This window comes from Salmo trutta, chromosome 7, assembly GCF_901001165.1.
Source record: "Salmo trutta chromosome 7, fSalTru1.1, whole genome shotgun sequence".
Lineage (NCBI taxonomy): Eukaryota > Metazoa > Chordata > Actinopteri > Salmoniformes > Salmonidae > Salmo > Salmo trutta.
This window is the reverse complement of record NC_042963.1, coordinates 11,857,427-11,883,709: the sequence shown is the minus strand read 5'-3', so window position 1 is coordinate 11,883,709 and position 26,283 is coordinate 11,857,427. Positions and strand designations below refer to the sequence as shown.

The 26,283-nt window shown below is 40.4% G+C and overlaps 2 protein-coding genes and 1 pseudogene across 5 annotated transcripts; 1 reads left to right on the top strand and 2 right to left on the bottom strand.

Annotated features, from left to right (window-relative positions):
• Nucleotides 1-2,789: 2,789 nt before the first annotated feature.
• Nucleotides 2,790-17,068, bottom strand: tesmin (testis expressed metallothionein like protein). 3 transcript variants are annotated; one of them, XM_029757996.1, is made up of 12 exons: nt 16,932-17,068; nt 16,035-16,481; nt 15,619-15,747; nt 14,984-15,046; nt 13,780-13,948; nt 13,376-13,518; nt 13,086-13,162; nt 11,625-11,696; nt 11,298-11,400; nt 4,256-4,393; nt 3,777-3,910; nt 2,790-3,414 (listed from the first exon to the last, which is right to left on the bottom strand). In XM_029757996.1, exons 2-12 carry the CDS (start codon nt 16,461-16,463, stop codon nt 3,231-3,233), a joined length of 1,641 nt encoding a protein of 546 aa, XP_029613856.1. In that variant the 5' UTR covers nt 16,464-16,481; nt 16,932-17,068; the 3' UTR covers nt 2,790-3,230. The 3 variants fall into 3 exon arrangements, with proteins under 3 accessions (XP_029613856.1, XP_029613858.1, XP_029613857.1); XM_029757998.1 differs by lacking the exon at nt 11,625-11,696; XM_029757997.1 differs by lacking the exon at nt 16,932-17,068 and having other exon boundaries at nt 16,035-16,537.
• A 430-nt stretch (nt 17,069-17,498) lies between these two features.
• On the top strand, nt 17,499-19,812 carry LOC115196942 (C-factor-like; annotated as a pseudogene).
• Nucleotides 19,813-21,480: 1,668 nt separating this feature from the next.
• LOC115196939 (galanin peptides) lies at nt 21,481-26,253 on the bottom strand. 2 transcript variants are annotated; one of them, XM_029757994.1, is made up of 7 exons: nt 25,556-26,253; nt 25,370-25,450; nt 24,970-25,024; nt 23,151-23,222; nt 22,196-22,282; nt 21,976-22,047; nt 21,481-21,719 (listed from the first exon to the last, which is right to left on the bottom strand). In XM_029757994.1, the coding sequence occupies exons 2-7, from the start codon at nt 25,448-25,450 to the stop codon at nt 21,658-21,660; spliced, it is 429 nt and encodes a 142-aa protein (XP_029613854.1). In that variant the 5' UTR covers nt 25,556-26,253; the 3' UTR covers nt 21,481-21,657. The 2 variants fall into 2 exon arrangements, with proteins under 2 accessions (XP_029613854.1, XP_029613855.1); XM_029757995.1 differs by lacking the exon at nt 23,151-23,222.
• Between the last annotated feature and the right edge of the window lie 30 nt (nt 26,254-26,283).

Below are 26,283 nucleotides of genomic sequence, written 5' to 3'. Positions count from 1 at the left end.
GGAGCCAGGCTCCTGCACATTAGGGGTCAATGGGAGAGTCAGGCGGAGCCAGGCTCCTGCACCTTGGGTCAATGGGAGAGTCAGGCTCCTGCACCTTGGGTCAATGGGAGAGTCAGCCGGAGCCAGGCTCCTGCACCTTGGGTCAATGGGACCTCGCTTTGTGTATGGGGGGCATTGTCATTCCACAAAGTTGGAGGCACAGAATCGTCTAGAATATTGTTGTATGCTGTAGCGTTAAGATTTTCCTGGAACTAAGGAGCCTGAACCATGAAAAACAGCCCCAGACCATTACTCCTCCTCCACCAAACTTTACAGTTGGCACTATGCATTCAGGCAGGTCGCGTTCTTCTGGCATCCGCCAAATCCAGATTCGTCCGTCGGACTACCAGATGGTGAAGCGTAATTCATCACTCCAGAGGCTGCGTTTCCACTGCTCCAGAGTCCAATGGTTGTGAGCTTTACACCACTCCAGCCAACACTTGGCGTTGCACATGGTGATCTTAGGCTTGTGTGCGGCTGCTCAGCCATGGAAACCCATTTCATGAAGATCCTGACGAACAGTTATTGTGCTGGCGTTGCTTCCAGAGGCCGTTTGGAACTCAGTAGGGAGTTTTGCAGCCGAGGACAGAAGATTTCTATGTGCTACACACTTCAGCACCTGGCAGTCCCGTTCTGTGAGCTTGTGTGGCCTACCACTTCGCGGCCGAGCCGTTGTTGCTCCTAGACGTTTCCACTTCACAATAACAGCACTTACAGTTGACCGGGGCAGCTCTAGCAGGGCAGAAATTTTACAAACTGACTTGTTGGGAAGGTGGCATCCTATGACGGTGCCACGTTGAAAGTCACTGAGCTCTTCAGTAAGGCCATTCTACTGTCAATGTTTGTCTATGTAGATTGTATGGCAATGTGCTCGATTTTATACACCTTTCAGCAACGGGTGTGGCTGAAATAGCAGAATCCACTAATTTGAAGGGGTGTCGACATATTTTTGTATATATAGTGCATCACTGGGCGCTGGGTTAATAAACACAAATAGTATGGAGAAGTTCAACTGCTGTTCGTTGTATAAATATGAATCTTAAGGCAGGAAATGCCAAATAATAACTGAAGGATCTATGCTAAAACACATTAGTACTCCCTGCCTGGCTCCATTCTGATCCACAGCCCTTACACCTTTGGTGTTGCTAGATACGAAAGAACTGGAGTTGCTCTGTAGACTAATAATAATAACGTTCAACGCTGTGTGAAGAACAGCCTGAAGCTAGTCTCATTTAATCAGATGACAAGTGTAGAACGTTTGTTAACAATTTAGTGCAGTTCATGGTCAGTTTAGCCCATGTCTGTGCTAGACATACAGATGCCAACTACGTGACTGTCTGTTGTGATCACTCAGAGCAACATCAACAGACACATGAGGATCATTATCTTCACCATTTGAATAATTTATTACAATATTCAGTCATTTTCGGTTGAAATTCTCCAACAATACGTTTTTAAAGAGAACATGTACAAATTTACACTTCACAAATTACTACCATTTTATCATATAAAGAACATATCAACAATGTCAGCAGTGAAAAGGTAAATGAAAAAAAAATACTTAAGCATCATCTATATAAGACAATTATTTGAGGTAGAATTGTCCCATAACTAAACTACTTCAACCTCAAAATATTCATCTATCTTCAATAGTCCAAGTAGTGGATTAGTTGTTCGAAGTCTTCTGGGTTTTCTGAAATTCAGTGACCTCAACCTTTGGAAGCCTATGGTCAAAATTGGAATATGTCAATGCGTAGTCAATCTCACATTACAAAAGTCTGTCAATGATGTTCAATATATACAATAGGCTATGACATTGTATAACCATTTCACAGTTGGCTTATTATAAAATGAAGACAAACCTTTAATAAGTGTGTACCAGCCATTCAACCCTGATTTGTAAACACTGTCATCATAGTCAGGTACATCTCTTGTGCCATCTGAAAGTCATAAAATACAATATCCATTATCGATCTCTTTTGGGAAGCAACATGTGACGAGAAAAAATGCCGTCACGACATGGAAGCAGAGCCAGAAGTTAAACTTACATTTTCCTTTGAGATACATCATTGACTGAGGGCCCCAGCGGTTCGGATTAAGTTTAATCTGTCGAACAACGTAGAGATCAACTAATTTAGATCACATGGCTGTAGTATCTGCATTCACTAGCAGTACAAGTATATAAATACATGTTCTTTAAAAACAGTTCAGAAAATAACAAGATTAATAAAATGCTTTACCTTTTGAGCATGTGATTCCACAATCAACAAAATCACAATGATTGTGCAAGTCCATTGAATCGTTGTTCTTGACCTCTACAAATAAATAAACATCCCATTACTTCTCCTTATAGCCTATGTTTTTTGTTGTTGTTGAAAATACTCAAAATTGTCATATCCAATACTTACCATGTCTACAACTAAAATAGCTGCTTGTCTTCAGCCAAGCCAAACCATCTGTGACTGGGCCAATGTTCTTGTCCCCTTTTATTGTTAGAGATAGCAACAGGGTCTCAGGTTCAATAGTACCCCCTGTGTGAGACAACTGTTGCAGGTACTCTGAGCTCTCCTCGGAAGGCTGTTGATGTTAGCTCAAAAACAAAAAGCTTACGTCAAGACCTCAATTGACATAATGAAAGTCAATTCAATTAGAGTATCTTGGTGTAGCCTAGTGGTGTGGATCTTTAGATCTGTTTTTAAAGATTCTGCAAATCGTTTATTTGCAGACATTTAGAAACATTAAGACAAATCACATTGTCGGTATTTAATATTTTATTTTCACAGAATGCTCATCAGTACATTTGGATGTTGTATTTTAACAGAGACTCAACAGGGACATTTGCATAAAATTAAACGTTCTTTCTGCATCTTAAAAAGAAAGGATGAAAGAAATGGAAAGAATTGTTCACAAGAACTCCATTTTGAGTCATATTTCAAACCAATGACATATGACCCAGAGCTGATAGAACTGTCCTCCATTCTGAGACTTAAACTAAAGTGAGTCAATAAGTTAAATAAATTAATGCATAAATACATGCATAAATCAATTATGTAACAAATAAATACATATGCATACACAATTCACAACATCTTGTTGATAAACATGTTGATAAAAAATGGCAGCTTAAATGTCACCATGTCTAGAACAGACCATATCCAAAATGTTAATCAACTTGTCCTACATGAGACTATCTACAAGCTAGTAGATTTAAATATTGACCGAACAATCTGCGTCAAACACTGGCCAAACTCCTCCAAAATCATTTTCTCAGCTTGACACAGCATGTAGCCTTCCTTCTCAGCCTCCTCTGCTTGCGCCAGAAGACAGCCGCATGTGGCTTCAACGACATCGAGCGTGATGCACGACAGAGGACACCTATCAGACAAAAGACCAACAGTGACCAAAAGAAGGAGGGAGGAGACCATTCTCCTCTCCTTACAACAACAACATAATGCAATTAGCAAGGCCTGAAGAGACTAAATTATTTGTTTGCCAAGTGAAATCAAAATCATCTTACACTAGATATGCATTGATATTCATGCATGGCCTACTTGCTAGTCAATGACTTATTAATCTATCATGTTTAGGATTAATTTATGATGATTTTTTAAACTATTCATTATTTAATTGACTAAACCTGGGGGGGTAAGGGAGTTGGACAGAAAGCAGGGACTGATTGCTTTCGTAATAATAAAAAAAAAATCTATTTGACATTGAATTAATTTAGATGTCCTCACTTGTCCTTATCACATTTGGCCTTCTTGTAGAAGGTGGTGTCAGGGCTGTCCCACACCATGGTCTTCCTCTCTGGACTGTCCTCGTAGTTTCTGCAGCCCACACACTTACAGGTGGATGAGCACATTATCTTGGCCTGTATGGGACAATAGAAACACTACTGTTACAGACTAGTATTCTACACTGACTATACAAAACATTAGGAACACCTTCCTGATATTGAGTTGCACTGCCCTTTGCCCTCAGAACAGCATCAAGGACTTTAACAAGGTGTTGAAAGCGCTCCACAGGGATGCTGGCCCATGTTGACTCCAATGCTTCCCACAGTTGTGTCAAGTTGGCTGGATGTCCTTTGGGTGGTGGACCCTTCTTGATACACACAGGAAACTGTAGCGCGTGAAAAACCCAGCAGCGTTGCAGTTCTTGACACTACAGGTTCCTCTTATTAAGTCAAACAGAGTAATGTTTTATCCATACATACCTCATAGCACTCGCAGTAGTTCTTCAGACAGCCTGAGCGTTTGCAGTTGCAGCCCTTGTTGTGGCGTCCTTTGATCTCTCCCAGTTTCCCGTTTCCAATCTTTGGTCTGAACGCCTCAGGATTTCTGTCCAGACAAATCTTCAGGAAAATTACATGTTTATCAATCTTAAAATAACATAGAAACCAGTCTACCAATAATAATTAAACATTATTTATCACTGACTCCCTATACTTCTAGCTCAGTTGACTTTGACAATATTTTTCACTTACAAGATGAAAGATACAGACTAACACGAAAGCATTTGCACAAAAAAAGGTGCTACCTAAAAGGCTTCTTCAACTGTCTCCATTGGAGAACCCTTTGAAGAACCCTTTTGGTTCCAGGTAGAACCGCTTTGGGTTCCATATAGAACCCTTTCCACAGAGGGTTCTATCTGGAATCCAAAAGTGCTATTCTATGGCAGGGGTGTCAAACTCATTCCACGGAGGGTCGAATGTCTGCGGGTTTTTCAATTAAAGATCTAGTCAACCAGGTGAGGGGAGCTTCTTACTAATTAATGACCTTAATTCATCAATCAAGGACAAGGGATGAGCAAAAACCCGCAGACACTCAGCCCTCCGTGGAATGAGTTTGACACGTGTTCTATGGGGACAGCCAAAGATTCCTTTTGGAACCCTTTTTTCTATGCTTGTAGGGGAACCCTAGTCCACTGAAGCTGTTGTCTTTCTGTCTGCTGGCCTTAACTTCAGTGGCTCACTGAGCCATCAAATTCCCCTAATAGTCTGACCCTCTAACCTTGGGCGAATCCTTAAATGGTTCAATACAAACCCTGATGAGTTCATTCAAGCAGTGTAGTGCCTGTCAGCAATGACAGCAGGCAGATACTATGGGTGTCCTCTCAACAACTTCATCAGTTGTTTCAAGACATGACTAGCACTGTTGTGGTGACCATATCATTGGCACACCAGCAAACAGAATTCCACGTGACTAATCAACTAATCTCCTTTCATGCACTCTGGACATGCATTGGTTGTACCCAACTCACTAACAACAATCAGATCCTAATGGCCTGGTACTCAGGGCTCTATTGTCCCTCCATCAGGTCCTAATGGCCTGGTACTCAGGGCTCTATTGTCCCTCCATCAGGTCCTAATGGCCTGGTACTCAGGGCTCTATTGTCCCTCCATCAGGTCCTAATGGCCTGGTACTCAGGGCTCCATTGTCCCTCCATCAGGTCCTAATGGCCTGGAACTCAGGTCTCTATTGTCCCTCTAACCACTCTGACATCGATGCAAATGCGATCGAAAATCACATCAAACACTCATCATCAAAACAATATCGTGCTTTTAAAACTCACCTCACTGCGCTACACCGGCTCCGACGCTCATCGGATGTGGCAGGGCTGGCAAACAGTTACAGACTAGAAAGTAGTTGCCCAGTGACACGAAACAGGTCAACATTCAGGCAGCAGGGCCCGACGGATTACCAGTATGTGTACTCCGAGCATGCGCTGACCAACTGGCAAGTATCTTCAATGACATTTTCAACCTCTCCCTGTCTGAGTCTGTAATACCAACATATTTCATGCAGACCACCATAGTCCCTGTGCCCAAGAACACTAAGGTAACATGCCTAAATGACTACCGACCCGTAGCACTCACGTCTGTAGCCATGAAGTGCTTTGAAAGGTTGGTCATGGCTCACATCAACAGCATCCTCCCAGAAACCTACACCCACTCAATTTGCATACCGCCCAAACAGATCCACAGATGATGCCATCTCTATTGCACGCAACACTGCCCTTTCCCACCTGGACAAAAGCAACACCTATGTGAGAATGCTATTCATTGACTACAGCTCAGCGTTCAACACCATAGTACCCTCAAAGCTCATCACTAAGCTAAGGACCCTGAGACTAAACACCTCCCTCTGCAACTGTATCCTGGACTTCCTGACGGGCCGCCCCTAGGTGGTAAGGGTAGGTAACAACACATCCGCCACGCTGAACCTCAATACGTGGGCCCCTCAGGGGTACGTGCTCTGTCCCCTCCTCTACTCCCTGCTCACCCATGACTGCAAAGCCAGGCACTACTCCAGCACCATCATTAAGTTTGCTGATGACACAACAGTGGTAGGCCTAATCACCGACAACGATGAGACAACCTATAGGGAGGAGGACAGAGACCTGACCGTGTGGTGCAAGGACAACAACCTCTCCCTCAACGCGATCAAAACAAAGGAGATGATTGTGGACTACAGGGAAAGGAGGACCGAGCACACCCCCATTCTCATTGACGGGGCTGTAGTGGAGCAGGTTGAGAGCTTCAAGTTCCTTGGCGTCCACATCAGCAACAAACTAACATGGTCCAAGCACACCAAGACAGTCGTGAAGAGGGGACGACAAAACCTATTCCCCCTCAGGAGACTGAAAAGATTTGGCATGGGTCCTCAGATCCTCAAAAGGTTCTACAGCTGCACCATCGAGAGCATCCTGACGGGTTGCATCACTGCCTGGTATGGCAACTGCTCGGCCTCCGACCACAAGGCACTACAGAGGGTAGTGCGTACGGCTCAGTACATCACTGGGGCCAAGCTTCCTGCCATCCAGGACATCTATACCAGGCGGTGTCAGAGGAAGGCCCTAATAATTGTCAAAGACTCCAGCCAACCTAGTCATGGACTGTTCTCTTTGCTACCGCACGGCAAGCGGTACCAGAGAGCCAAGTCTAAGTCCAAAAGGCTTCTTAACAGCTTTTTCCCCCAAGCCATAAGACTCCTGAACAGCTAATCAAATGGCTACCCAGACCCCTCTTTTACGCTGCTGCTACTTTCTGTTTATTATCTATGCATAGTCACTTTAACTCCACCTACATGTACATACTACCTCAATTACCTTGACTAACTGGTGCCCCCGCACATTGACTCTGTACCAGTACCCCCTGTATATAGCGTCGCTATTGCTATTTTACTGCTGCTGTTAAATTATTTGTTACTTTTATTTTCTATTTTTTACTTAACACTTTTTTGTCTTAACTTCTTAAAGCATTGTTGGTTAACCTCTATGGGCTAGGTGGGACGCTTGCGTGGCGCGATATTCAAATACCTTAGAAATGCTATTACTTCAATTTCTCAAACATATGACTATTTTACACCATTTTAAAGACAAGACTCTCGTTAATCTAACCACACTGTCCGATTTCAAAAAGGCTTTACAACGAAAGCAAAACATTAGATTATGTCAGCAGAGTACCCAGCCAGAAATAATCAGACACCCATTTTTCAAGCTAGCATATAATGTCACAAAAACCAAAACCACAGCTAAATGCAGCACTAACCTTTGATGATCTTCATCAGATGACACTCCTAGGACATTATGTTATACAATACATGCATGTTTTCTTCAATCAAGTTCATATTTATATCAAAAACCAGCTTTTTACATTAGCATGTGACTAGCATTCCTACCGAACACTTCCGGTGAATTTACTAAATTACTCACGATAAACGTTCACAAAAAACATAACAATTATTTTAAGAATTATAGATACAGAACTCCTTTATGCAATCGCTATGTCCGATTTTAAAATAGCTTTTCGGTGAAAGCACATTTTGCAATATTCTGAGTAGATAGCCCGGCCATCACAGGCTAGCTATTTTGACACCCAGCAAGTTTAGCACTCACCAAAGTCAGATTTACTATAAGAAAAATGTTATTACCTTTGCTGTTCTTCGTCACAATGCACTCCCAGGACTTCTACTTCAATAACAAATGTTGGTTTAGTCCCAAATAATCCATTGTTATATCCAAATAGCGGCGTTTTGTTGGTGCGTTCAAGACACTATCCGAAAGGGTAAAGAAGGGTGACGCGCCCGGCGCGTTTCGTGACAAAAAAAATGCAAAATATTCCATTACCGTACTTCGAAGCATGTCAACCGCTGTTTAAAATCAATTTTTATGCCATTTTTCTTGTAAAAAAGCGATAAAATTCCGACCGGGAAATCGTTTTTTATTACAAAGAGAGCGAAAGTAAAAGCATGCTATCCCCTCATGCACGAGCCTCAGTCTGATGGCCCTCTGATAGAGCCCTTGCCAAAAGCGCTAGTGTGTTTCAGCCTGGGCCTGGAATTATGTCATTCAGCTTTTTCCCGGGTTCCGAGAGCCTATGGGAGCCGTAGGAAGTGTCACGTCATGCCAGAGATCCCCTGTTTTTGTTAGAGATGATCAAGGAGGGCAAGAAATGGTCAGACAGGCCACTTCCTGTAAGGAATCTTCTCAGGTTTTTGCCTGCCATATGAGTTCTGTTATACTCACAGACACCATTCAAACAGTTTTAGAAACTTTAGGGTGTTTTCTATCCAAAGCCAATAATTATATGCATATTCTAGTTGCTGGGCAGGAGTAGTAACCAGATTAAATCGGGTACGTTTTTTATCCGGCCGTGCAAATACCGCCCCCTATCCCCAACAGGTTAACTTCTTGTTAATCCAACCAAGGTGTCAGATTTCAAAAAGGCTTTACGGCGAAAACAGACCATGCGATTATCTGAGGACAGCACCCCGCATACAAACACATGAAAATCAGATTTCAACCAGGCAGGTGCGCGACAAAAGACAGAAAGAGCGCTACAATTAATGCCTTACCTTTGAAGATCTTGTAAATGTAAGATCTTCTTCTGTTGGCACTCCAAAATGTACCAGAAACATCACAAATGATCCTTTTGTTTGATAATGTCCTTCTTTATGTCCCAAAAATGTCAATTTATTTGGCGCGTTTGATTCAGAAATACACCGGTTTCAACTCGCCCAACATACCTACAAAGTATCTAATAAGTTACCTGTAAACTTGGTCCAAACATTTCAAACAACGTTCCTAATCCAACCTTAGGTACCCTAAAACGTAAATAATCAATAAAATTTAAGACGGAATGAACTGTTTCTAATACCAGAAAAAAACAACGTGAAGCGCATTCCAGGTCACGCGCAACAAAAGACTTGAGTCCATCTGAGTGACACATGGAAAGAACAGGACTACTTCTTCATTTCTCAAAAGAAAAACATCAACCAAATTCTGAAGACTGTTGACATCTAGTGGAAGCCCTAGGTTTTAATAACAAATTACTATTTTTTGATTTGATCAACATGAAGAAAAGTTCAACAATAAGTTGAAACTGAGTGTAAAACATGGTAGTTGTGGATGTTGTTTTAAAGCCTAACACAACAAAATGGACTGTGGATGTTGTTTTAAAGCCTAACACAACGAAATGGACTGTGCTTTCTAAGATAGGCCTAAAATAATGATTGTGCTGTTATACAAAACATACCCTACGCATGACTGAAAAAACATACAAAAACAAAAAAAAGATTTAAAGATGTCTTTCGTTCATAATTGGTCCAGCCTATACTCCAAAATGTAAAAAATTCTAGTAATTACCTTTGTGTGGACTGTATTATTATACATACTGGATGGACTAGTTACCTTTTTCTACGCTCCAACATTACTATCCATGAGTCTGGGAGAGAAACTATAGGCCTAGGCGATGCTGTTGATTAATTGATTGTGCAGGGCGGATAAGCCTACAGTTATAGTGAATTTGTATTTGATTTTGAATAGGGCCTTTTTAATATTTTAATAATTAAAAGGCTAACATTACCTTTAGCTACAGAATATCTCACAACTGTACGTTTCCATCTCCTCTGTCTCCTCAATTCCTCTCTCCAGCGGGCAGAGAGAGGGGCTGTCAATAGTTTAATGAAATATGTTTAGTTGTGAAAACATCGATGTTCCCAAACAGATTTTACTTGGTTTCCCAAATGAAGCACTGGGTAGCTGCAGGAACATAATTGGAGAGCCCATGGCATACAGAGTTTAGGCGGAATAACACCTGTCGCACAGTGAGAGTCTGCATGCTCCTCAAACAGCGGTTGATACATGGAGTGAAATAACTGGAGAAGCCTACCAGCGTGATTGAAAAAGGAACCAACGGGGGGCTTCATTCGCTATTCGAGTGCATATGGATGACATCTTTTCCCCCTGCCTTTTTGATAATGGGCCATTCTAAATTCAAAAGGCACTCACACATTTAAGCTATCTTTGTTGCAGGTGTATGGTAACAATTGAATAACATGACAGAAGAAAGCTGCATGCCTCTCTTGCTAGTGTCACTGTTTTTTATTAGGCCTTGAGGCCGATGCGTAGAGCTTAAAAAAGAACAGTGATACCAGCAAGAGCAGCACGAGGGTTGTTTCTTTTTTCTAAATCAAAATAAAAACAAGATAAAATTGAGAATAGTGAAAATAATATAAACACTTGATGAGAGAACAGCATGTGCAGCCTGAGGGAACGAACAGAGCAGAGCACAAGCTTCTCAAATCATCAATAGCCTATAGTTACATCATAAAACCCATATATGTTCTGATTTCTAAGACATTCTAAGGTTTGTATCATTCACATCTAAAGTTGATAAATAAGTCTAAATCTAGCGTATAGGACCTGTTTCAAATTATCACTTTTACACTCAACATAGCCACTTCATATGCATTCCAGGATGCATTATTCAGCTATGTTCAATTATGTTCTTCTTACTATAAAATCATATAATATAAAAAAATGGCAGACTTATAAGCATATCTTGCCTGCTAAATGAACAAGCCCTCAGCCTATGGCATGGCGCATAGCCAGATAACATACAGAAGGTCAACTCATATTGTTCCTTTGTAATACATTTTCTTCTTATCATGTCTCTTAGAACTGCCTAAAATATATAATGGATTTATTGTGATGGTGTATATTAAATTGATTTATTATACTTTTTTTACACGTAAATGTTCCAAAGGCATGCATCAGCGGCTTGTATGTGTGGAGGCCTGGAGATGCTAAACGTGTTTATGTTAATTAATGGACAATTACCGTCAGTCTTTTGCATGACAATTATCAGCTGACAAAATTTCATGACCGCCACAGAATGGACAACTTGTAATCAGTAGGGACAGGAGTTGTTCCTAACCAGGAAAAACTCTAATGAGACAAGTGTTTCACTGTACCTTGATGGCCTTGTATCTCTCTGACTCGTGCTCATTGTTGTTGCAGCAGTTGATGCAGTTGCAGTTGCTGCAGACGTCGCCGTTAGCGAAGCAGTCACAGTAACTACAAAGACGGCATTCACAGTGATTAGACCAGTCATGATGACATACTGTACAATGGCAAATAACATGAGGAGTGAAGGGCTTAGCACACACCCAATAATTGCTGAGTCATTGCTTGGTCATTCTACAAACGTTCACACTGAGATCACACTTGTCAGTCTACATAACAGATAACAGAGTAGGAAAGAAACTACTGTATATCTCACTGGTTGTGATACAACTCACAGTTTGAGACACTGAGACTTAGTGCAGTTGCAGGGCTTCTTGGATTTGGAGTCCCATAGAGATCCACTGAGACTTGATCAAGGTGAAAGAGAATATGCAGTTACTACCATGACCTGCTGACCATATGATCTATGACAATATCTGCAGTGTCATAGTCAGCTAGCTAGCACACGGTGTCGCCCCCGCCTGCTGTGTACCGGAGTCCTCCTTAGGACTAGCTGGCTAAGCTAACACAGTGTCCTCGGCATCGTTAACAGAACAGGAGTGAGGGACACTACCGGTGTGTACTTTTCTTCCGTGGGGTTTATCAGCCGTTGGCATTCAACGTTATGGTCAATTACCGCCATTTACTGTACTGGAGCGCCTCTGCCTCCTGCCTATGTACTGCAGTCATAGCTGAAAAATGGACAAATAAAAGTATAAAGAGGGGTTCCTGCAGATGCAGGAATGCCCACATGCAGGAACCCCCCGAATTGCGGGCTGCAGTCACACCCTTCTCAAAACACTTTCAGACTTGAGTGATCACTATTGAACACAACAGCAAGTGGCCACTAGTGGTGTAAAGTACTTAAAGACGCACTATGCAGAAATCGCTCCTCCATTTCCTGGTTGCAAAAATTTGAATAGTTCACCTAATTTCAGTTTATGTGACAAAACAAGCAAGTATAGTGTAGAGATTCATTGTAACATCTAAACCGCTGTGAAATATATTTTCCACAACCAAAAATATTGTATTTTCAGCTGTTTGAAGCTAGTGTACAAAAACGAAAGTAAGACACAAAATGAAACTTAAGAACGGGAAGCATAGACATAACACACATAGAACAGATTTACCAGTTCTTAGACTTGCTTTCAATGCCAATTACAGATCTATAACTAACATTTTTATGTGAATTTGGTCGGGTCGCCCAAAAAGTTACATATTGCAACTTTACAACTTTTACTCCACTATATTCCTAAAGAAAATATGTAATTTTTACTCCCATACATTTTCCCTGACACCAAAAATTACTTGTTACATTTTGAATGCTCAGGCAGGCCAGAATTCTGGTCCAATTCACACACACATCAATATAACAGGTTGCCCTCCCTAATGCCTCTGATCTGGCAAACTCACTACACACAAATACTGCGTATGTAAAATATGTCAGTGTTAAAGTGTGTCCTTCCGTCCGTAAATGTAAATAAATAAATAGAAAAATCGAGCCGTCTGGTTTGCTTAATATAGGGAATTTTATTTTTAACTTTTACTCAAGTATGACGTTTGAGTACTTTTTCCACTACTGTACTTCAGTACATTTAAAAACAGATACTTTTAGACTTTTACTAAAGTAGTATTTTAGTGGATTCACATGGAATCTTTTGCATTTTTCTTATCGTTTTAATGGAAAACCAGGAACAAAATATGCAGTTTAAACATTAAGAAACAGTTTACATTTGTCACATCCCTAGTGTTCCTACCGTAAGACACTGCTTGCCGTGGACTGGCCATCAGGGACCAGACATAGGGAGTCAGGATACTCAGGATACTGATGGTACTGGCAGGACAACCATATAGATGTCACCTTTCAACTTCATGGTCAATTGTTATGAAGTTCATTTTTCTTTTTAGCTTTTCATGTTTGATGGTTGATTTAGTGTTATTTATCATTAGTAAAAACAAACATTCTGGCCTACATTTTTTTATTGTTAGAGCCACAGTTGATCTTATGCAGGTCATGAGACTTGAGGATGACACAGATGCTACTGACCTGTGAGAAGTAGGGTGCAGGCATGTGGTTGTAGCTGTATCCAGAGCCAGGAGGACCAGAGGAGACCAGATGGTTGGGGGAAAGGAGGCTGTGGTTAGGCCCAATGGGAGGCAGGTTCATAGAGGGCAGGTAGGACTGAGAAGCTGTAGTACATGAAGAATGAGATTGGTGTCGATACTACACAACACACCCTGCTATGAATATTTATTTATCTAAAAATACATAATAAACATTCTGTGATTAAATAGCTGATACATCAATTTTGGCTTACTTATTAACACGTATTCAAATAACCAGAACAGGTCAACAACAGTAGGCCTATGTTGTACGGGGTGATCAAGATTCTTCATGGTATCCTACACGTCAACAACACAGCACTAAGATGTGATCTGCCTGCTTCTAACCTTTTCCCATTGAGTAGCTCTGCTCTGAGTTTTCCTTAAAGGATGTGGTGTAGTAGTGGGTCTCTGGACTGGAGTCAGGGTGGCCAGGAGGCAGGGAGTGGAGCATCTGACCTGGGCTACAGTGGTTCATTACCACCATCTGCCCTCGGCCACTCATGTTGCACACAACCTAGATAAAGCCCCACAGTGGACGTGTCATAATACCCATAAAACCAAGCAGTCAAATAGGGATATGGTTCCAATTGTTTTCCCACCATTTCTTTTGCCCATAGGGGATTTTGAAACACTTAAAATAAGGGCTGTGTTTTGTGTAGGCGTACCCTGACGTGACGTTTTGGTAACCATGTAAATCTCTCGGATAAGGTGACTTTTATTAATATATTCAACTCTACTCTGAGATTCGAAAATGCTAATTAGTATCAAAGTAGACATCATGCAAGACTACAAATCCCTGCAAGCTTCTGTACGTCATTTCTAGCTGACACCTTTGCTAACAGGCATTGTGTCAATTTAAAACTTGCCCAAGTCAGTTCACAGAATTGTCAATTTAAGGAAATGTTGCTTATTTATTCATTAGCAAATGTTGTTAACATTAGATAGTTAATCCAGAGATTCTTACCTTTGCCTTGATTTGGCGGTCTCATCCAGATCATGGCATATGTAGTTCTGTATGAGCTATGAGCTAATTAGCATTCAATTTTGAGGGGGTAAATACAGGCAAATATATTGATAAAAGTCACCTTGCCCGAGAGAGATTTCCATCGTTATCAAAACGTCCTGGCAGGGTAAGCCTACACGAAACACAGCCCTTAATTTAAGTGTTTCTAAAATCCCCTATGGGAAAATGGATGGTGAAAAAAATATTTGAACCATTTCCCTGTTTAACTGCTAGGTTTTATGGGTATTATGCCTCGTACTGTGGTACTCTATATGGAGTTACAGTTTACTTCTACACACTCACAGAACTATGTCCATCTGTAGAGTAGGCCTTCATTGTGGAATTGAATGTGTACTGTAGTACCTAAAGGTAATACATGTTGTGTAATGATGGAAACTTCCCACTGGGCACACACTGGTTGAATCAACGTTGTTTCCACGTCATTTCAATGAAATTACATTTAACCAACAAGGAATAGACGTTGAATTGAAGTCTGTGGCCAGTGGGTTTTATATATAGCTCTCAGCTAAACAATTAGACACTCACAGTGGCGTTCTCCCCAAGCTGGTGGTCTAGGTGCTGCAGATACACAGTGAGCGGCCCGTTGGCCTAGAGACCGGAAACACAGAGATTATATAATCAGATGCCTGGCATTTCATAGCTAAAGATGCATATCACTGAGAATCCACACAGTAATGGTCTTGAGTTATGGTTGTTATGAAAGGACCTTCACATATCCTCTTGTTAGAATTATTGCTTATTAACACAAACTAACACACCATTTGACTCTTGTGAGGTCATTGCGATCATGTTTAGAATACTGCTCTATCTTTTGACTCAGAGAGCCCTATTCAATCATAACCATTCAATCAGGTTTCCAAGGCTTGATAAAATCATATAATTATCTTTGCTATGCGAGACTGCATATTTGAATTGTCATGCTGACATTTAGCCTGTTTTTCACACAGTCAACACTTTTTCATTGATCACATGAATCCAAGAATGTGTCTAATCCTGCAGTAAAAAATGCATGAAATAAACGCTTTCTGGTAAAGGTTGTTATGGTCCTGCATTATACATTATTACGCATTACCATTTATCTGTGTCATTTCAAGCATGTGCAGTATGTAGGTTACATGTAAAGTTGTACACATCAGACAGTAAGTTGGAAATTCTCTTACAGACTGACTGATGTCCATTTGATTCTGAGGCATTAGCTCAGCCATAGTCTCCTGTTCGCGATAGGACTCTCGTCCGTGGTCATCCTTGCTGTCTGGGCAAATGCTCGCCACAGCATCATAGATTTCACCCTGGACAAAACAAAATAATATGAATATGTAACATAACACAAACTTGAATTAGAGAAATATACTGTACCATCGCAATAATTGATAGTGATATCAAAATATCAGTGCATTGGGTAAGTACATTCTGCATCGCCGGATGCCCCGGGTTTGCACCTTTTAGACCATTTTATTGGTCATTAAAAAAATCTCCACCCACTCGGGGCGCCAGGCGTTGCAATATGAACTCACCCATAGATTGAGGATTGTAATGTAATTTCTAAGGTTTGTTGTTGGTTTGAATTAGCACTTACTGACAACATATTGCTGTGGACTGGGCCCTCAGATGACCACTGGCCACCAAGTGAACTGAGATGACTGTTATTAGCTAAACTGGGGTTCATTAAATGAAACGGGCTAGACTGGGGGACCACATAATCTCCATGAGTAGCAAATTGGTATTGAGGGAGTGAGGGCTCAGCATCATGTGGTGGTGGGTAGAATCTGTAGTTGGTACAGTGGTGGTCCATCCTGCTGGACCCAGCTTCTCTGCTGTACCCTGACAACTCTCCACCTGAACAATGGGGCATCACTCCTGGCACACTGAAGTCTGTGTGATCTCCTGAATCAATGTTGACGTCCAATGTTCTTAGGAGGCGACCATAGTTCTCAGAGGAATAGACAGCGGAGGTTTCGGATCCATTGTCCAGACTTCTTTGGTTTTGCTCTTTGAGGCAACTCATTCTAAACAAGGCTCCTACCTGACAGAAACACAAATAAGTGACAGTGGTGTTAGCCTGGGTAGCTAGTAAAACACTGGCCCAGAGGTCGGTATCCCAAAGGCATTTTAGTCTGACTTCATGGTTAGAATCATTGAGCATGGTTCTAACGATTAATTTAGCCTTAAGATGCTTTTGGGAAAGCGGCCCAGATGTACTAGTCTAGTAAAGTTAGCTAGAGAATCAGTCAGTTCACCATTCAATAATACATTTGACATATAGCTTTCCTTCGTCATGATTTTAGGCGTTAGCTTAGCTAGAATAGATAGTTGAGCTAATTACTGTAGCTAGCTAACTTAGTACAATACTATTCATATAAATATTGTAAGGGATTTTTGTCGAGCTCTCTTGTTCCAATAACTATTAGTAGGACAGTTCACAACAAATAACAATATCCTGGTGTTTCAAAGCTAATTAGTACTAGCTAGCTACCTCCACCAAGAACCTTTCCTGAGGCGAGGTGACTGGTGATAGAAATGATTTAGATTAGGGGGCGCGAGGCACATCCATCTTTCAAAATGGATGCGTTCGATGGTTTGGCTGGTGCAAGGAGGGATGTTTTGGATTTGCTCTTTGGGACTAGTAATAATGTTATTCTATTCAAATTAATAGTGAATAGGGATTGGACTGATTTAAGACGGAAATCATTTTTGATTGGCTTGTATAGTTTACTAATTCTGTGGGGTTTGCCAAAGACACACATCCTTTGTGTTTTTACACATCTAAATAGAATACCTATTTGTTATTATTGAATATTTTTGTTAGTATCTATGGAGGGTGATCAGTGTCAGTTCGAAAATGCAATGCTTAAACGCTAAATATTAATGTGAAAATGGTAAATGCATTTGTATTTTCAAACCAGTGTGCATGATTCATGGCACAATTAATTTGAACCTGCTCTGATCACCCTTCATAGTATCCTGTGTATAAAATAATATTATATATTCTTACAAAGTTGCACATTTAGAAGGCAACAGGCAGGTCAAACTGACATTTCTTTCTGTAAAAATGGCAAGAAATAAGAAAAGAGTTGACAGACACTAAATCAAGCGCACCTCCCCTCATTGGTCCAGTCGGGTTGTTTTATAACCACGCCTTCAGATTGTAACGCTACTAAAGTTCTGTTTGGACAGGCCAATCATACTTCCTAATCGTCAAACAAAGTAAACTGACAGCTATATTATAAATAGTATGAATCTACATTTTTGAAAATGTCATTCTGTACTAATTACTGGGGCGAGCAGAGGCCTCGGTCTACAAATTGTGAAAGACCTGTCGAGAAGCACCGAGCGACCGAAAACAATAAGTGACTGCGCACAAACCAGCCGCAGCACAGGTAGAAAAACATAATGTTCAACTTCTGTTATGAATTTCCATCTAATGGGAATACATTTACATTTACGTCATTTAGCAGACGCTCTTATCCAGAGCGACTTACAAATTGGAAACACGTGTGAGGATATGTCTTGACTGTAAACCTAGGGATGCATGATAAGTTGTTCTTCATCAGGATCTTCATAGTATTGCCAAATCCTGCAAAGGTGTGTATATTGTACGGCTTGGTGAGTAGCATAGACAAGATAATTATTATAACTTGGACACATAAACGAGAGTGCAGAGTAATGCTGATGGATTCATTATTTTGTTAGGGATACGATCCTATGTGTATCATGTGCCTTGTTTGGTATTCCAGCAGATGGCGCAAGAGGCACTGTATTGGGTTTTGGCTTGAGGATCCTCTCAGGGCTTCTTTTAATTAAAACATTCAAGTAACTTTGATTACATGCTCAATTTTATGTTTCAAGTACTCAACAGAACATGAAGAGATACCAAACTGAAATAACCATTAGCTAATTAAACCTTATCCTCTTAAATAAAAACAAGCAACAATAACAAAAAAAAAGGTTTATTGTGAAGAATGTTCCTTTTTAAATGGTCACGCTATCTCTTTGTTATCAGATGTTGTCAGCCAGTCATGTATAGACTCAGCATTTCACGAGGTGTCATCCATACTGGGAGGTGATGGGCTCAACTGCCTCATAAACAACACAGCCATCAGTTTATCCACTGATCTGAAGACAGTGACACCTGATGACTTTCGAGAGTAATACTGTTTCTACTCTTTTTGCCACCAAGGTAAATGTATTTGTTTCACCTCTAGAAGAGCATGAATGAGACACCTCTTAATTTTGTTGGAGTACAGAGGATCTTCACATACCCAGGTTTTATGACCGGTTCCCTACTTCATCTAAGAAACGTACATTGTAGCTGTCCAGATCACATTGTCATGTTTTTGACTGCGTTATTTATGTTGTTGGCTCTTGTAGGCATTTCTGCCATTGCTCCAGGCAGCTGCTGCATGGACCACTGTAATGGGGATCAATAGGGCAGCTGTGATAAACATCTATTCCATACTGGGCTCCATTAAGGCCAATTGGGGAGCCGGAGCAGCCTTCAAAAGCTATGCTTACAGGACCTCAAAGGTGAACACCAACAGTAATTGTCCTTTCAACAGAGTCCATATAAACATTACAGACCATCTCCGGGTTGCAATATTGGCCATAGGATGTTTGGGTGTGAAGATAATTAATCTGTTTGTATGTTTACACAGTATACTTACATGTCCTGTCCATCTAATTTTGTTTACATATGTAGGCTGCCTTGAACATGGCGACAAGGTGTCTGGCCATTGACCTGGAATCTGAAGGGATTCTGTGTATAGCCCTTCTCCCTGGCTGGGTGCGCACTGACGTGGGTGGCCCATATGTGAGTGTCCCATACTCTTGGTTGAGGTGTTTTATGATTGGGTCCTTAATATGAATACATTATAATATATTGCTGTGTATCTCAATAAATTGTTATGCAGCATGTCCTGTCTATTATGGATTGGGCGGATTTGAGTGCAGAGGAGAGCGTATCATCTTTACTGTCTCTGACAGAAAAGCATCATGGAGGATTCTTCGACAACTCTGGAAACAAGCTACCATGGTGAAGCTCAACTTTGAAACAGTAACTTGTGGAATGTGTTATGTGCAGTTGTACTGCCGACAATTCACTGGGACAAAACACTGAGCAGTGATAGAATACAACGCACAATTGCAACATCATGCTGTTAGGTTGCTCTGCAATCTCTGATTCCTTTGTATTTAGTTGGTGTGAGAGAGAAGCTGGAGACTTGACATTTTAAATGTGGGATTTAAAAAAAAAATCTGAGTGGTTTGGGTTGTTGCACTTTCTAAGGTAATCTCACTGTTTGCATAGAACAACTATATTGGGGGGGACACTCTTGACGCAAACTGCTACAGACATATATCTATCCTACCCTGCCAAGTCAACAAACAGATTACCGACCATTTCGAATCCCACCGCACCTTCTCCGCTATGCAATCTGGTTTCAGAGCTGGTCATGGGTGTACCTCAGCCACGCTCAAGGTCCTAAACGATATCGTAACCATTGATAAGAAACAATACTGTGCTGCCGTATTCATTGACCTGGCCAAGGCTTTCGACTCTGTCAATCACCACATCCTCATCGGCAGACTCAATAGCCTTGGGTTCTCAAATGATTGCCTCGCCTAGTTCACCAACTACTTCTCTGATAGAGTTCAATGTGTCAAATCGGATGGCCTGTTGTCCGGGCCTCTGGCAGTCTCTATGGGGGTGCCACAGGGTTCAATTCTTGGGCCAACTCTTTTCTCTGTATACATCAATGATGTCGCTCTTGCTGCTGGTGAGTCTTTGATCCACCTCTACACAGACGATACCATTCTGTATACTTCTGGCCCTTCTTTGGACACTGTGTTAACAACCCTCCAGACGAGCTTCAATGCCATACAACTCTCCTTCCGTGGCCTCCAACTAAAATTAAAAGCATGCTCTTCAACCGATCGCTGCCCGCCCGTCCAGCATCACTACTCTGGATGGTTCTGACTTAGAATATGTGGACAACTACAAATACCTAGGTGTCTGGTTAGACTGTAAACTCTCCTTCCAGACTCACATCAAACATCTCCAATCCAAAGTTAAATCTAGAATTCGCTTCCTATTTCGCAACAAAGCATCCTTCACTCATGCTGCCAAACATACCCTCGTAAAACTGACTATCCTACCGATCCTCGACTTCGGCGACGTCATTTACAAAATAGCCTCCAATACCCTACTCAATAAACAGGATGCAGTCTATCACAGTGCCATCTGTTTTGTCACAAAAGCCCCATATACTACCCACCACTGCGACCTGTACACTCTCGTTGGCTGGCCCTCGCTTCATACTCGTAGCCAAACCCACTGGCTCCAGGTCATCTACAAGACCCTGCTAGGTAAAGTCCCCCCTTATCTCAGCTCACTGGTCACCATAGCAGCACCCACCTGTAGCACGCGCTCCAGCAGATATATCTCTCTGGTCACCCCCAAAGCCAATTCCTCCTTTGGCCGTCTCTCCTTTCAGTTTTCTGCTGCCAATGACTGGAACAAACTACAAACATCTCTGAAACTGGAAACACTTATCTCCCTCACTAGCTTTAAGCACCAGTTGTCAGAGCAGCTCACAGATCACTGCACCTGTACATAGCCCATCTATAATTTAGCCCAAACTACTACCTCTTCTACTGTATTTATTTATTTAGCTCCTTTGCACCCCATTATTTATATTTCTACTTTGCACTTTCTTCCACTACATATCTACCATTCCAGTGTTTTACTTGCTATATTGAATTTACTTTGCCACCATGGCCTTTTTTGCCTTTACCTCCCTTATCTCACCTCATTTGCTCACATTGTATATAGACTTATTTTTCTACTGTATTATTGACGGTAAGTTTGTTTTACTCCATGTGTAACTCTGTGTTGTTGTATGTGTCGAACTGCTTTGCTTTATCTTGGCCAGGTCGCAATTGTAAATGAGAACTTGTTCTCAACTTGCCTACCTGGTGAAATAAAATAAATAAATATACGGTATAATCAATATATAGGAACAAAAAAGTCTTGCCATTCAAAAAGTTTTATTCAATACATTTCTTTCAAATTATAATAGGAACATGTTTACTCTGTATAGTAGATTGTTGTAAATCATGACTCCAGTATAATGGGATGTGCACAGATACTGTAGTTTGCAGGTTCTTGAAGCGTAGAGAATAGATCAATGAATGTTGAAGTTGAACTAGGGCTGACTCATCTCTTCTGATGTGAGCAAGGAAGGCAGGGTATCCAGAGCTCCGATTTCTGCAAAGTAGATGAAAAAACATTTGAGTGAGCACAGTGATTAGGACTATGCTAGTAAGTTGTTCTGTTCCAAATATATTTTAACTATATACTGCCAGGAATCTGACTACAAATGTAAATATTAAATAAAAATATGATCATTTTACTCTGGAACACGTCAACATAACCGTTTATGATATGAATAAAACTCCTAATAGAGTATGCAGTCATACATTTTGCTGTAATTAAACATTCATAACATACATCATCAACTCACCTTTAAGTTGCATGTATGATAAGAAGTCAATGACATTGTGTAATACATCCTCATCTGTTATTCTCAAGGAACCTGCAAAATTAGAGATCCTCATGAGGTGTAGAAGACGTATACTGAGTAAAGCAGACTTACTGTATTGCAGTACTCTAAACGTTGTATTTGGGTCTATAAACTGTAGGTCACAAGCCCCAGGTTTTACATGACTGTTAGAGCTTCTCACCTGATTTGAAGTCATAGTCCCGGGGCATGTCTCTCTTACCAGCAAGGCCATGCTTGTCACTGAGCGTCCGGTGACCGTCGATGCCATCTGAACAAGAAGACAAAATCATAGTTTGCACAGCTGACTTTCACCCATTCCCTAGATGAAATCCCCTTCATTGCACACCACGCACAAACACCACAGCCCTGCCTAAAGCCTCAAGGCACCCTTGTAATTTATGAGGGTGCGTTTTTTTCCTTTTATCTGTCATGAGTCTGAAAAGCAACCTGCAGGGCTTGAGTCTCGGAATTGCTTTACAACTTATATTCACCAATGGAATAAGTGAAGGATAGGCACATACACATTTGACAATGGAAACAGAACCTAAAGAGGAAAACATATTAAGGAACAGTCCAACCACATGCTAAGAAAAAAATACAAATAAAAACCAAGAAAGCTAGGCTAAATTAACGTTTGGAGATTAATTTCATTCACTGTCCATCTAAGAGAGCACAATGCTTATGTTTTTAATTTATAGCCAAAAGGGCAAGGTGCAGACCTTTCACAACTTTAATAGAGGTTTAAGTCAAGAGGGCTAGGAAAAATGCACTGAACAATCATGTAAGTGCACTAATTATCTGAATTGTAATCCTTGAATTTTTACCTTAACCCATAGCCTCAGTCATCACACATCAAGTATAATGAAATACTAAAATAACATTAGCATCATTGTCTTTGTTCTCACAGTGCCTTTCTGAGATTTAAGCTCCTGTATGACAATTTAATAATTCATAAACAGGTAGGAAAAGAAACTAACAAAGGGACCATGGCCGTGATAAAACACCTCGGCTTGGTCGTTTAATACATTATGAGACGTGAAATATGCTTAATCTGGAAACAATAAATAAGCACACAGAGCGACGCGTCACAGAGCAATTCCTCCGTTGACTCCAATGTCCTGCAGGAGCTATCTTACATTGATTTAGCAGTTCTTCTCTCCCCCTTACGCTGGGATTATCCTTTATCTGTATTAGGTGATCAATACGACCTGAAACACAGGGATGATGGCATTTTACCTGAACTTACAACACTGACCTGTGTCTATAAAGTAGTGCACACTGAGTATTGAGATGTTTAAATTGACATTGTGCAGTTAACCACGTACCATCATTGGCATTCAGCAGACAGATTGGATTAAATGTGATATTTAAATAAATCCTCAGTTAAAAGTACAAAGTTGCATATGACAGAGGTACTGCATATTGCATTTGTGTTTGAAAATTAAACTAGTTTAGGACATATCCTCATTCTTTGTTGACAAGAATCCATTAACCTTAGGAATAAAAAGGCTATCCTGCTTTAAAGCAGATACCTTCCAAAATATTATAATATACTGAATATAGTCAGGGATGACAACTTAAAAGTCCAATAATTACACAGAACAAGTATGTTGGAAACCATCATGCCACATCACACAGCCAGCTGAAATGTATACAAAAAGTATACAATGGGCAAACAAACATGAGAAGAGCATGATCATTTAGATAGCACAGGTGTGTAGGAGGTTAAGACTATGGGAGTGGAGCTGACTGTAGTGATTGAGAGGTTGTACATGTAAATATTGTTAATAAGTTAGAAGCGGGGTTGGGTACTTTCTAAATGTAATCTGTTATAGTTACTAGTTACCTGTAGAAATATGTAATCAGTAACTTAACTTTTGGATTACCCAAACTCAGTAACATAATCTGATTACATTCAGTTACTTTTAGATTACTTTCCCCTTAAGCTGCATTAGAAGAAGACAAAAATGTATGTTACCAATTGATCGACATCTATTGCAGGATAAATCAATGGTAAAGTTTACATAGCTGGCTATATATGGATGTTACATTTTACTTTATGGGTTGGTTATGTATACTTCTTCTAACCCATTGCTTTCTACTAAATCTTTACATTAATGTATATCATTTATAAGTCCAAAAATGGATGTTGCCCCTATATGTCTATCAAAAGTGTGTGAGTTTGAGTTTTTATCAACATGAATTAGACAGAGTAATAAAAGCCCTACATTTATTCCATAGGCTGGGATCCGCACTATGCAGCTGTTGCAAGATCGCATTTTTCAGTGGCTGTCCACTGGTTTCAAAAACAATGATTGATAGGCAGCTTAAACTTATTGAATTCAACTATTATTGGGTTCAAATATACTTTTAGATTTGTGAACAGCCATCCTCAACCACCACAATCCGTAAGGTGCAAATAGCTAAATGAGAGCAGCAGTGTGATTCACATCACTGCGCTATGTAGGTCTCAATAATAATTGATATCCGTATCGCCGTAGACTATACCACTGCTGTCGTCCTTACCTCCAAGCGTTTATTCATATTGGATAATCTTTGGATGCCGACAGCAGTCGCACAATTGGAAGACATTGCTTGGACTGTAGCCTACAAAATCCTATTCCTGCTCTTTTCCCGCGATCCATCAAACACATTTGGTGTGTCATCATAGTGGCATCTGATTTGTGGTCAGACTCCCTCAGGTGGAACAAATTGAAATTTGAGCCTTTTTCCGATGCTGATTTGAATGTCATTGAGCAATCAGAAGTGTCAAAGATTTTTTTGCAAACATCCTTTGTAAATTTAAAAGTAATCATCTAGTTTTTCAAAAGTATCTGTAATCTGATTACAATATTTTTTGCTTGTAACGGATTAGTTACCGTTTTTGTAATCCCTTACATGTAACGTTACATGATGTAATCTGTTACTCCCCAACCCTGGTTAGAAGTCACTTACGAGGACCCAAAAGGTAGCCAGCACTGTTCAGTGTCCACCCTCGCTTCTCTTTAGCCTGCGATCACACACACGCACACGCACACACACACACACACACACACGCTTAAATCAGATTCATTATACACACTGTATACTCATCAGTTAACTCAACAAACACACACACACCTCACAGTGCAGTATTTCACTTGTTAATAAATTACATTTTTTGAATGCCAATTGCTCAACTTGACTATATTGCAATAACTCGATTCTCGCAATGCCACGTTATGGTGTTATGTCATTAAAACGTTAATATAATTGTCCTGTTGTTTGCAATTGCCTAGGCCTACTTCTAGTTAAAACAACGACAAAAGCACAGCATTTTAGACATTTTTCCAAATACAATAAAACGTTGACCTACCGCAATCACTAATCCAATTGTTTCTGACAGAGCTGCGCAGAAAATGAGTGATATGCAAACTACTCCAATAGACTTCTGCATCTAAGGCAAGATATAAAAAAAAACATTTTAGTTGTAGAAAATCTCAACATTTTAGAAGTTGAAAGTCGCAAAACAAACATTTATAAAGAAGTCAAATCTGCTTACCTTTAAAGTTTTGTTCAACGGTGGAAGAGAAAATATAATGTAAACGTTTATAAGGCTTTATTCAAAATAGGTATGCTCATAGATGAGGAGAGATCTTCAATGTCCATGTAGTGATTCTCGTTTGGTTTAGGATGCTTTTGGTAGTCTTTTATAATCCCCAAGCAACAAAAAAAAGTGTAGGAGGATAGAGCGTAGGTCTACCTGTTCCTCAAATTCAGACGTCACAACCACCTACCCCCTCCTGTAGGCTTAGTGGTCATGTCACGATGAAATTACAATAACATCGTCATGTACTTTTTGCAACCTGAAACATTGAGTTGGACAATTTCTGAAAGTCGGATCAATTTTCTCATCAACAGAATCTCACGTGATATCATTTGTAGAAAAACCTTTTATCATTGATGTCTAAACTAAAACTGCTATAAGATCAGTGAATCTAAAATATTTATTTTAGAGCCTCTCGGAGTGGTTAAAATGTCAAAATACAAAACCCTTACAGACAAGTAAAAGTTCGAATATTTCCATGGGTTTGTGGACTGGTCCATTTCAATTATGAAAGCAGGAAATCCTGAATCAAAGGGGATATCTATTTTGTGACAATACATTGGAACTTTTCTGTAGCTTTTATCATAAATAGTTGCCATAAAATATTCGTTTGAAGGTGTTAAAATAACACTTTTGAGAAATGGTTATAGCTAACATGTATATGAGATCAATAAGAGGGATTT

What these genes read in the sequence shown, in the direction of transcription:
- LOC115196939 (XM_029757994.1), bottom strand. Translation starts at nt 25,450, where the DNA reads ATGCAGAAGTCTATTGGAGTAGTTTGCATATCACTCATTTTCTGCGCA. An exon ending in CAATTGGATTAGTGATTGCG is followed by an intron (nt 25,025 to 25,369) that starts GTAGGTCAACGT and finishes GTGTGATCGCAG; the next exon opens with GCTAAAGAGAAGCGAGGGTG. An exon ending in TGGCTACCTTTTGGGTCCTC is followed by an intron (nt 23,223 to 24,969) that starts GTAAGTGACTTC and finishes CCTGTGTTTCAG; the next exon opens with GTCGTATTGATCACCTAATA.
- tesmin (XM_029757996.1), bottom strand. Translation starts at nt 16,463, where the DNA reads ATGAGTTGCCTCAAAGAGCAAAACCAAAGAAGTCTGGACAATGGATCC. An exon ending in ACTACTGCGAGTGCTATGAG is followed by an intron (nt 3,911 to 4,255) that starts GTATGTATGGAT and finishes TGTCCCATACAG; the next exon opens with GCCAAGATAATGTGCTCATC. An exon ending in GCCAAATGTGATAAGGACAA is followed by an intron (nt 3,415 to 3,776) that starts GTGAGGACATCT and finishes TTTGTCTGATAG; the next exon opens with GTGTCCTCTGTCGTGCATCA.